The sequence below is a fragment of the Streptopelia decaocto genome (assembly GCF_964273445.1).
Source record: "Streptopelia decaocto genome assembly, chromosome: 4".
NCBI classification, from domain to species: domain Eukaryota; kingdom Metazoa; phylum Chordata; class Aves; order Columbiformes; family Columbidae; genus Streptopelia; species Streptopelia decaocto.
The window spans coordinates 68,252,080-68,264,550 of NC_138658.1; the positions used below are offsets into that span (position 1 = coordinate 68,252,080).

The following is a 12,471-nucleotide window of genomic DNA, read 5'->3' on the forward strand; positions in this document are numbered from 1 at the left end:
AAGAATCCTGAAATCCCTGAATATTCATTTGTCACCTTTGACTAAGTCAACTTCCTGACATCTAGACTTCTTCCCATCTAGAAATCCAGCTGACATAAGCAATGCATACAAAGCACTGTGACTGTAGCAGCAGCACATCCATCTCATCAGCCATTCCGCATGCATCCTCTCCTACCCAACAGCATTAAACCCTCGAGACGTCCATTTGGGAACTTCCGAAGTGTTTTATTTCTTTGCCTGCATCTATCTATCGAAACAAACCATCAAATAAGACCAAGTCTGAGTTGGAGACTCTGCAGAGAAGGAGCCATGCAAACTGTTTTTAGTAACTGCCTGTTTAGGAACAAAACTCAACCTCATAATGAATTTTCAGCAGCATTTCTCTAGGCATCCAAAGTTCTTTCTAAACCAAGATGCTACACATTCAGCATTTAGCACTACTGTAAAAGTGTGAGAAAACTATAACAACTTTTCTTAAAATAGTTGTTTAGATTCAATTATTCATACTTGCTATTTTATATATTGCTATTTTTCCCTAATAGAAGTATTTTGAAGTACACACATTGCATCAAGTACTTTTCTGCTGTAAGTCATCACCACTGTACTGGTCTGCTTCTTACCCTTTAAAAAACCAAAAAATCTTAAAATAAACTTGCAGCACCATGGGTTGTAACTCATCCTTCCTGTGCTGATGGCAGCAAGAACTTTCACCGTGCATTTAAGTTTTTTTGCTCAGAACTATCTATCATCAGTACTTCCACTAAGATTATTTGTGGTTGGTTTGCTTGGTTAGATTTTGTTTGGTTGGGTGGTTTGTTGCTGTTTCTGTTTGTTTGTTTATTTAAAACAATCTAAAAGTAGAACAAAAGCAGAAACATCTGCAGATTCTGAAGTGGCAGAAACATTCTCAGTTTTTGTTTTGGCTGTACAAATTCTGATCCCTTCTTGAAAGTATGAGTTCACAAGAGAGTCTGAAACTTTCTAGAAAATGTAAGATGGCAAGAAATGTTCAATTATTTTTCAATTTTCAATTCTTTTTTTCAAAAAGGATCTTCTATTTTTATTTCAGAAAACATTCACGTACATAGTGCTTAAAATGTTTGCAATTGTCAACATATTATTTTTCCTTGGAAAGTAGAGTACTACTTGTGTTCTACAAATAAATGGATTCTACATGACAAATAAGGAACTATCCAATGCCAGGTTGCTTGAAGTCTGATCCAATGTGCTGTAGAAAAAAGTAAGCAGAAAACTCTGCAGGCTGCACAAGACGACTCCCAGTCAGGCTAGCTAACAGCAGATGCTAACCCAGGGAAGAGGGATGATGATGGCCTCCTCCTTTTTGGAGTCTGACCCCTAAGAAGCAGGGGAAACAAATCCCTTTGTCTGCTACCCAGCATCCACTACTCAGAGGCATCTACCCTCTAAATTCTTCAAAATGCTTTAAGCTCTGCACCTGTCATGAGGACCATCCACAGTTTGGGAATGAACGCTGTATGAGTCTAGGAAAAGAAACCTTTTAGGTCAGAGAGCTAGAACATAGTAAATTCAGTTCACTACTAGCTTAAGACATCTGAAGAGCGAAAGTCTTTCTTGATAGCCAAGTTCACTCTCATCTTTGCTTTTGATACAGATACATTTCTACATCTCTGATCCCCAAATGCCATCCACCAAATTCTGAACGTCCACCTGAGGCATCCAACTGAGAAGCCCAAGATACAGTCTACAACTGGGAGTGAGAGACATGGGCATCCATCTCCAGGTCAATTCATTTCTACTCAAGAATCTTACAAAAAAAATCTTACCAAAGAAACTCCCTTTGAAGTTTGATTATTAGATAGCACACATAACTGCAGTAATATATACTAGTTACAGTTAACTAGGATATTTCCTAAAGGCACAGTTCTCTCATGCTTTGTTTCTCTCAAAGTTTTTGGAGTTCCTATTGTGCCTATAGCCAAATACCTAATCAAGCAAACTTTGTATTAGTACGTCACTCAACACACACAGTTCAAAGTTGAGACAGCTTTCACTAAAATTTTTCCATACTATTTACATGCCTGCAGAAGCTTTGAGATAAGAGATGGACATGTATTCATATCCCTGTTGTGAAGGAAAACAAGCAAATCTAAAATGGAAATGCTTTCTTAGTTTTTGTCCCATTCAGTGAATGACATTACCTCCTGCTGGTTCTCCTCTTGGTCCATTACAATAGGCTGAGTTACAAGCACACCAAGCAAAGTAGCCCAAGTCTCTTCAAACTGAGTACGGCTGATCCACCCTAAGGAAACATTCAGAGATAGTCACTTATGTCTTAATGCAAAATCAAGCATGGAAGAGCATTAAAAATGGTATAATGTTTCCATAGATTTCATTTCACACCAGTTCCTATTCAATTCAGCATTTTTTGTAATCGTTACAACTTAAACGTTTTAGAAAGTGACAAACGCTTTATAAGGGTTCTGAACATTATTGTTTAAATGATCCTGTTCAGGTTGTTTCTTATATACATTCGAAATCTTCATGCCCTAAAAGCAAAATTACTCAAGTGCCTAGAAATAGGCTATTAAAACTCAAGCACTTCTCAAAAAGTTTTTCACCTACAAAAGACTGAAGAGGATTCCTGAATAATACTCTGCAGCTTATACTAATGAAATCTAAAGAACTGAAAATGCAAACATCATCTTAGGAACCAAACAAATCAGTGCTACAGGAATTTAAAAAAAAAAGAAGAGAGACTTCTGTAAGTATATTGAAAATTTGATGCATTACTCTTGACAGTCTCATCTGTTGACAAAGACTTGAACTCTTAAGCCCCACTGCTCTTGTTCAGTAAACCTTGACATATCCAGAAGCTTCAAAGCGACAGCATCTCATTTAAAATATTGAGTGTGGCAATAAATTCTATTTATAAGTTATGCATGAATAAAAGAGGGGGAAACAAAATATTCTCAAATATACTATCAAGTCTATGTGTGGCAATAAATTCTATTTATATGTTATGCACAAATAATAAAGGAGGGAAGCAAAATATTCTCAAATATACTGTCAAGTGTATGCTCCAGAGAACAAGTGGCCATTCTGTAGAGCACAGTGAAATCACCTCCCTGACGTGGAACAGTTTTTGACTTAATTTCTAGAATTTATATTTTTTTTCTGCATTGAGCAAAACGTAAGAATTATTGCAGCACAGTTACAAACCTGCTCTGAAATATTATTTCCCTTCCACATAAGCAACAAAAATAAACAAATGGTGGCCAATTCAGTTACCCAGTAACTTCACAACACAGGTAAAGGCCCAATAAAGGCCAACTGTATTAATTTTTGTACATACCAAGTGTATTAATGCGATAGATGAACTCTTTAAAGATTTCTTTTTCTTGAAGAAATTCTACTGGGATTTCAGGAAAAACTGTGCCGAAGTCACCTGCAGGCTTTGGTGACCAGCCTAACTTCCAGACCTGAAGAAATACGAAGACAGACTACTTAGCGAAAACAGAAGTAGTATTAGCATGACAGCTATAACTGTATATGCACCATTCAAAAGCAATGAGACATCAGTTAATACAGTAATTCTCCAAACAGGAAAAAAAAGAAGAAGTGAGAAGCTGTATTTCTATTTTTTTTTCATATTTCTCACTATGAATTAATTATTCAGTCCTAATGTCCAAGTTTGGACATGAAAGCAAATAAGTCTGTCATATTTCAGTTTAGAATTAAAGTGCCAGGTGACTCCTAGATTTTGCAGAAAGGTAATTCAGGGAAAATATTTCATGTACTACTGATGGCTGAAAAAGCACAAAGATACATCTGAGAGTATGCAAAAAAGTCTTAATCCAAAAATTAGCATCTTTTGACATCCCCTCAAAAATAAAGTGCTGACAAACACAAAAAAGGACAGAGAAATAGCCTTGCACGTATCACGAAATCCCTTTTTGCTCTACCTAATAAAGCATTTAGAAATGCTTCTGATAATGGTTTCAAAGTTTATCAAAACAAAGTCATTTCAAGGTACTAATGGTACCTGGAGGGCATCACTGGTGTTCTTAAAACCATGTTACAGTGACCAAGAAGAAAAGGGTGAAATACCTTGTCCAAAGGATCCAAGATGAATTTGGAAAGAATGGTAATATACAACCCAAAAGTATCTGTATGGCACACCACGGTATGGTACTACACACAAATACCTGAGTTGGTTCAGACACGACTTCAGACACCTCATCACCATCATTGTGGTACTTAGCATGACAAAAAAAATGAATTTGTCAATTCGGGTGTTAAGAAAAAAGCAGTGGTGTAGTTTTTGTGCTCTTTCCAGGGTAAGCAATCCTACTGAGCAGGAGGAAATATCAAAAGCATCCAAGTCACTGCTTGCTTTTCCTCTCTTTACCAACTGGACATTCTTTCACATAAGAATGTGAGGAGTGACCACATTCCTTTCTAATAAAATCTCTGATTCCTAAGTGAACGCTTATTTGGTATCTTTACAATGATTTGCAGGTATCTTTACAGTGTTTAAAGAGACAAACTGGCTAATCAAAGTAGCTAAAGGTTGAAGTCTTACTGACATAAAACTTAAGATGCAGCACCATGTTTAGTTTTCAAAAACTTGATCAATAGCTTTCAAAGTCCTGAAAAGAAAGCACAATGAACATACCAAGGGAGGTACTCTTGTGTAACTGTTCACCAGAGGCAGCCTTGCTAAACTGATGATGATGTTCTTGAGGACAGGAGTAAGAAACGCTGGGATACTGCTGTTTCTTTTGTGTCCCAGCGCCAAGACAGTCTGTAAGCTTTCCACCATCTCAGCTACCATTTCACAAGCTGCAGTAATGTGTTTAGTCTCTTTGTTGCGAGAAAAAAAATATCCAGTTTTATTAATCTATTCAAAAGACACATAATTTTAAAAGATACAGAAAACCAAAAAAAGGACAAAACCACAGTAAGGATGTAGACAAAGAAACACTCTAGAATATTTCAGCTAGTTGAAGAGTACTACTACCACCGTCCCTGCAATGGCTTGTGGTGTTTGCCAGTCTCCGTGTTGGACATTACCCGAGATCTGCCAGCAGAGCAGTTCACACGGGCCACACTGAATAGATAATTTATTAGTGATCAAATTCATTTGTTTTATGACAAGCAGGTAATTCTGCAGATGGAAGTGGTATTTAGATATGGAAGACAACGCCATCCACACTCGCAGACCACGCTTGACCCTCACCTCAATATAGTGCTCCCATACTGTTGAACAGCAGATAATGAACCTGCCATTCTTCAGAAGAAATATTCTACCTCTCCCACATGAAAGTTAAAAATCCCACACCACTTTAAAAAGCTTAGTTGGCAGTGTGCTGCACAACTAACAGAATCCCCGCCAAAAAAGTAAAAACCGCATGAATATTGAACTTAAGAAAAAACTCTACCATATTTTTAACAAGTATGTCAACCTACATTTAATAAACATTCACCAAATACAAATAAGGTCTCAGGTGAACTCTCATTCTTAAAAAAAATATTAATGGAAAGACTACCTACAAATATTTCTTCAGTGAAAGCTCAGAGCAAACAATGTTCACTTACTTGGAGTGTTTGAATCAACTTCATCCTCACTTAAGCCTTTTGAAGTATTCTTCTTTCTTTCAGGACTAAGAAGTTGATTACCAGGTTCAACTGCAACTGAATTAGACAAAAATACTTAAAAGACACAGTCATTGTGTATCTCATAGTCCATTTTTCTCCTCAAAAACTCTTAGTAGCCAAATATTTACATCTCTCCAAGGCATCTGCCAAGTTCAGAAGTAAACACAACATTTTACATGAGAAATTAAAACAGTAAAAATAAATTTAAATAAACAATTAAAAAGGACTCAAAAGAAACATTTCAGTCACCTAGCATTTGATCAGTGATGACTGACAATTTATTAAAGAAATTTTCTCACAAGTGTTCAAATTGGACTCACCTGCCTCTATGATAAATCTAATGCAATTAATTAAGGAGCAAGCATATGTCACATTAACTGCAGAAGCCAGCAAATTCCAGAGAGCAGGCTGCTGTAATGTCAGGCAGCAACAATCCAGAGCAGCTTGAAGATCTACACTTAACGGAATCCGGTCGTGCACTAAATGCCATGACAGTGCCTGTGCAAAAATAAAAAATTCCCATTAATAGCAAAAGAAGAACTTATAAATATAGGTTTTGTTTTGTTGTTGTGGTGTTTTGACTTTTATTTCCCACACAGTGGTATGTAAAAAATTTGTAGCAAGTTGTATTGACTTTTTCCTGAGAGAACAGAATTTGTTTTAATTCCAGAAAATTATAAGCATTATATAATGTTTGTTCAGTGTCCCAAAAATCAGCGTAGGGCTATTCTCCCAAATGCCAAGATCATTCCATCATTCAGTCAACCTCTCCTTGTAAAAAGCTGCCCTTGTCCCATAAGCCCATCTGATTTACTAGCAAGGGACAAATAAAATAACCAGATTTCTACAGTTAAGACAAGAAAATTGCCCAGATCAAAAGTTACTCAGTGGTGATCAGTTTAATTCAAACTTGTTCCCTTCCGAACATTTCATCACATCTCTAATTATGCTGTAATTTCTTACCTCTACTGACATAACTATGAACTTCAGGATATCAGCCTCTTTGTCAGGAGGAACACGGAGACCAGCTGGTAGTTTTGAGAGTAACAACAAATACTGAGCCAGTGCACGACAAAGTGTCATCATAGACTGATACATCACCTCATCTCCTATAAAATAAGAGGGGATGAAATCTAGCAGTCAGAATTTTTTCCTTCAGTTAGTGTTTTTCAGAATTATTTCATAAGCACTTTTACGTCAGGTATCTTGATTTTTTTAAATACTAAGTTCATGTATTCACAAGACAACTGTAAAGTACCTTTGCAGAGGAGAGAATACACTTAAAAAGATGATTATTTCTATTACCAAAGATATCGCTTAGTTTTTTCCAGTAGGCTGATGGCTCAGCTGGCAACAGTGGCTGAAACACCTGGTGGTTGGCAGGAAGGTTTTGTACAGTGGTAGACACATGATCCAGAGTTACCCTCCGAGCTGTTTCAAAGAAGCTGCTCTTCTGGTCTCTGGAGATTTCATTCATGCCAAGGCTTAAACAAGGTGCTAACAAGCTTAGGTTGAATTCCTGAAATCAAATAGTAAATAAAAAGTACGGAAATTGCCTTTAAAGACAAGCTACATATCTGACAGAACTCTTCTAGCATATTAACATAGTGGTAAATTAACAGTTTATTAATTAACTCATTACCTCTTTTCTATTATGGTTTAACAATACCATAATTAAGGCCATATTTGTTCCACATTTAAATTCCAAACACTATTGTACTGGAAAGAACATGCTTATTCCAAATTTTCAGAACAGTAAGTGAATAAAGTTTAAGGATGATCTATACACAAGGAATCTTCAAGTAAGAAGTTGTCAAACAAAAATCTTTTCAAAAACAGTTCCTGCTGTTATTTCTGCATTCCAGCAGCAAATGTAAAGAATTTGAACAAAATACATTCTTAGAAAACAAAGTAATAGACACAAGTTGTCCTTCATGCTAGATTTACTATCCATGGCCTGTTAATGGCATAATACAAATCATCTAGCACAAATATTCAAAAGGTTGCAGAAACATATGGCTTTGAAAGAGACTGTATGGCAAAACGAGAAGACTATGTAAAATGGTAAAACTGGATTTTTGTGATGACAATACATATATTAACTTTCACTTCCACTCTGTACATCCAGCCTGTAGTACTAGAAAGCTATTGCAGTACTGCTAGACACTGAGGGAATGTATCTACTATTCTAGTTTCCAAAATGAAGTGTAATTCAATAAGTAAACTACCAGTATTATATAAACTTGAAGTGTTTACACTTAAGAATCTAATCTCCCAATAGGAACATTGAAAATAATCACATCCCCTTCAGCTGACTGCGTTTCATCTGACAAAGAAGTTACCTTGCTGGTCATGAAGGCGTCCAAGTCAGGCTGAGGAATCCTATTTACCAGCTCTGCACCTTCCAGCAGCGCTGAGTCAGATTTGATGGAACACTGCGACCTCACTAGTGACACATACCAGTCCTTTAATAATTAAAAAAAGAAATTTATTACATGTTTGTCTTCAGACAATAATACAGTTCACAGGGGCAAGGGGAGAATTGTTCAATGGCATTGAATTGTGGTCCATCTAAGAGTCTACATTAACACCAAAAGAACTCAAAAGAAAAAAGGCAAACAGACAACTGGTGAATGGACCATCGTAAAAAAGACCAATGGACATTCACTGGCAAGTTGTCTATTTCCAAAGAGTCTGGACAAGAAATGAGGGAAAAAGAAGCTTAATATGTATTCAGCACAGGTGTATCGATTAGGGTCCTAAAGGTGAGCAGAGTATCTAGAAAAAAAAAACCTGGAATAGTCAGGAGTCATATGGATATAACAGTAATAAAATAGCAAAAACCCCAATACTACAACCAAGAAAGAAAAGTCTTCAGATTCAAATAAATTAGCAGATTAAGGTAACATCCATCTTTTAACACTCACTGAAATAAATGAAGACTGTAACGCATCACCGCAAATTCACCTCATAAATTACTAGTGATGAGCCTACAGGAATTAGTTAATAATATAACTAATTTAACTAAGGAATATAAAAAGTCTAAGTTATCCCTTTGCAGTGTTTCCTTTCTCATGACTGGACAATTTGCTGATGATAATTAGAATGCACCTAAGCTTGTCAGAGTTCAAGTAGCATCTGGATGATGCTCATTTGGTTTAGTTTTAGGTAGTCCAGGAAGGAGCATGGAGTTAACTCAATGATCCTTATGGGTCCCTTCCAACTTCAGATATTCTAGAATCTGTATAGGGGTTGTGAAGGAAGCAAACCAAAACTACTTCCTTTGTGCAGGATTTACAGTTACAGAGGAAGGAAGAGATTTTTTTGGTTAATTTGAAGACAGAAAGCCATGGTGAAATAGTTTCTGGGCACGAACAGTGTTTCTTCCTGCTGTCTAAGTAGCTCTCAATCTTTCTCCCAAGTCAATGGGTTCCTCAACTACTTATCAGTCTCCTCCAAACTGTCAGCTAATCAAATAATTTTTGCCATCTCAACTACATACATTTCATGTTACTGTGTGTCACTGTAGAACACGAAGGAATAAAAAGGAGAAATGACCTGTGCTATGGGACAAACTAGAAAAAAAAGGAAGGCACGGGCCCTAAGAGGCTTGCTCTTAGCCTCCCACCCTGCTTTGAAATAAACTCATTTAAGTACATAAAACACAAACAGTTGTCATGTTTGTTCTCTGAAAGTAATTTAAACCTGAGAAGTGACAACGCATAAGTAATGCTTAATTTCCAAAAAAAACCCCAACAGTTTTCAGCAAATGAACAAAACTGATCACTGCAGTAAACACAAACAAAGCAATTAAGAGCATATATCTGTCTCTATTGAACCTTATACAAATCTTTCCATTAAAGTTATGCAAAGGTACAAAACCTGACAGTTCCCTTCCAATCATCCAATCATCAAAATAACAAACGTGTATGCACATGCTAATTATTTATCCTATGTTCAACAGTCAGCCATCACATTTGAAATCATGAGCTGATCTGTATTTGAGATTCATTGACAATTCTGAGAACATTAACTGCATAGTAAAAATAAGCTGTATTTAAATATTTTGTAAAAAGAAAAGTTTAACTAGAGCCAAGGCACTTCTAGTGACTCTTTCTAAACATAATCTTACTTTGTCTAGAATTACATTCTCTAAAGCTGGTTGGTCTTCTCCATCTAGTGGGTGTGAGGTAACCAGAGGTGAAGGACTAGTTGTGTCTGGTGCTACCATAAGACGAAACCTATCCAAGAGCGAGTAAAGTCTCTGGTGTCTGAAAACAGAAGAACACATCAGCAGAGAGCTAGCTTGCTCAGTTTTGTAAATCATTTACAAACAGAAAGACATCCAGTGAGCCACTTCTAATCCTGGGTGAGAAAAGCAGTAGAGTCTTAAACTCTTGGTTGGATATAAAGAGTCAATTTGCAAAGCTAAAAATTTCACCAGCTATCAGTAGCCAAAAGAAATGATGTCCGCACCACCAATAATAAAGATTTAAATTTAATTTAGATTTAAAATCTGTACAGGCTTAAGCATAAGGTGCAAGTTGTTCAATTTTCTTTATGCAGTACATTTTTTAAAGACTCAGGAGAATCAAAGTTAGTGTACAGATAATTTGGCTACTAATAGTTCCAGCAAAACAAAAATCCATTAAGACGGAACTATTTAAAAAATATATATTTGTGGATTTATTACAGTGTCAGGGCTTTGGTTTTTGTTTTTTGTTTGTTCTTTTTTAAAAAAAAAATTTAAATTCCATTACTGCTATCAAGAAATTGCATAAAGTCATTTGGAGATTTTTGAGACTTTTAAAAATTCAAATGTAACGTTAGTTATGAAGGCACATTACTATCAATCTACTGCACTCTGGGGCTTCAGATTCTTCCCCCCTACTCCTTTCTTACTTTAGTCAATAGATATTAACCTCAAACAGCAATAACATCAAGATGTGTAAATTAGACTCTTTCCAACATTAAATAAAGCTTTTTCAAAACTTAAATCATTTCCTCCTTTTTATAATACCAGTTTTCCTTTTAAACAGCTGGGAGACTAAACAGTTAAAACTTTCAACACAGTTGTCTGAAGGGGAAAAAAAACAAACCAAACCAACAAAAAAACCAACCCCACTCAGCTTGGACTCACAAAATCCTGCAAATGTTTTGAGGAAAATAAAGTTGTTTTCAGTAATGTAGTTTTTGTCAAGGAATTAATTTGCGGCCACTGTCTCTCAGAGTTAAATACTGAGTGGGATGTGGCAGAGAGAATTTGATGCCTTCAAGCCCTTAGCTTGCTTTAGTTCTTAAGTATATTGCAAATTCAACTCTTACAACATGACTGCCCTTGTGCCAGAATACGCCTGCATCTCATAAGAGAACCCTTACTCCTGCTTTTACCTCCAAAAAGGACCCATTGTCTTATCTTTAAGAAAAAGCCCAAACATCAGAAAACACAGTTAACACAATTAGTACTATAATATTACTTAATTTGGTATTCTAACACGTATTGGTATTATTTACCTTGTTGCTAATCCACTGTTTTGAAGATATTCTTGAATTCTATCCAGTTCTTCAACTGGTAATTGAGTAATGCTGTTCTATAGAAAACAGTCACAAGAATTTTAAAGGACAAAAATTAGAAAAATACCCAAAGGTACTTTGAAAATATTAGGAAAACTATAGACAGATAAAGTGAAATGTAAACATTAACATATCTATATATTAAAAAAAAAGTTTCCCTTCCAATGAAATCACTTAAACATCATCATATTTTGATGTTCTTTAAATCATTACCTTTAATTATATTGCTAGCACTACCCAATCTTATTTACAAATGAAAAGATTTATCTTTACCTGTAAAGTTGCAGCCAAAAGCATTTCTACCCGCCGGCAAGCCAGCGTGTCGACCATACGCGCAAGTACACGGAATGGAGTACACAGCAGCTTATCAACGTATAACGTTAAGACAGCCCCAGACTGGCTGAGGTGTATTCCCTCTAAGCACTGTAGAGTCTTCTTCAGAGTTGTGGGCTAGAAACAAAAAAAAGCAGACAAAAAAAAAAGTGCAATCAATTGGAATATCTAGACCTTCATGCTAAAGGGAAAGGCATTTAGAAAGACTATAGCAGACAACTAGCTGATCAATATAATAATCTGAATATAAGCAGGTCTGAGTTACTGGGTTATTTCATTAATATGAAGGCTAAGTTGTTTGACGTTTAACTGTAAAAACTCTTACAAAGAGGAAGTAAAAAGTAGCGAGCAAAACTTTTAGGGGAAAAAAGCTAGATGGACATAGGTAGAATGGTAGAAAGATTTGAAAACAGTGAGAATCTTGAACTCTTGCTGGAAGAAAGCAGGAACGTGAGCACAGTCAGAACAAGAGACAGTACAAAAATCCAGATAAGCATTAGGGATTTTTTGAGCACATGTTTAATCATAGAAACAGTGGTGGCTATTCAGCATTAAAAGGGATGCAAAGATTTTTAATTTTTTTTTACTTTTAAATATGAGCACCAATTCAGCACCAATAACATAAAAGGTAGAAACACCAAGATGAAGTCCTTTAAATCATGCAACCAACCTTGGTTTGGAGTAAACTGTAAATATCAGCTATTTTCATTTTACTGACTTTTCTGATAATCAAACATTTCACAGGATGATTACATCTGCCATTCAAACACATTCAGTTTAGTTCATTCTACAGATTCTCAGACACTAAAGCCCAGATTTATCTCACCTAAGTTTAAAGTGTTCTATTCGCATGCCCAAAGCACTAAAGGAGTTGCACTAGATATGCACAGAGACAATGGGAAGAGACTGGAGACATCACCAGGC

At 36.0% G+C, this 12,471-nt stretch overlaps 1 protein-coding gene across 4 annotated transcripts in view; it reads right to left on the reverse strand.

Annotated features, from left to right (window-relative positions):
• HTT (huntingtin) overlaps positions 1–12,471 on the reverse strand; it is a 116,165-nt gene that overhangs the window by 48,812 nt on the left and 54,882 nt on the right. For all 4 annotated transcript variants that reach the window (XM_082051409.1, XM_082051410.1, XM_082051408.1 and 1 more), the window contains exons 44-54: positions 11,488–11,664; positions 11,155–11,231; positions 9,773–9,911; positions 7,983–8,105; positions 6,946–7,159; positions 6,604–6,749; positions 5,961–6,138; positions 5,581–5,676; positions 4,658–4,845; positions 3,335–3,461; positions 2,181–2,281 (exon numbers count right to left, since the gene is read on the reverse strand). In XM_082051409.1, the coding sequence (XP_081907535.1) occupies positions 2,181–2,281; positions 3,335–3,461; positions 4,658–4,845; positions 5,581–5,676; positions 5,961–6,138; positions 6,604–6,749; positions 6,946–7,159; positions 7,983–8,105; positions 9,773–9,911; positions 11,155–11,231; positions 11,488–11,664 (1,566 nt within the window). The remainder of the gene's footprint in view (positions 1–2,180; positions 2,282–3,334; positions 3,462–4,657; positions 4,846–5,580; positions 5,677–5,960; positions 6,139–6,603; positions 6,750–6,945; positions 7,160–7,982; positions 8,106–9,772; positions 9,912–11,154; positions 11,232–11,487; positions 11,665–12,471) is intronic.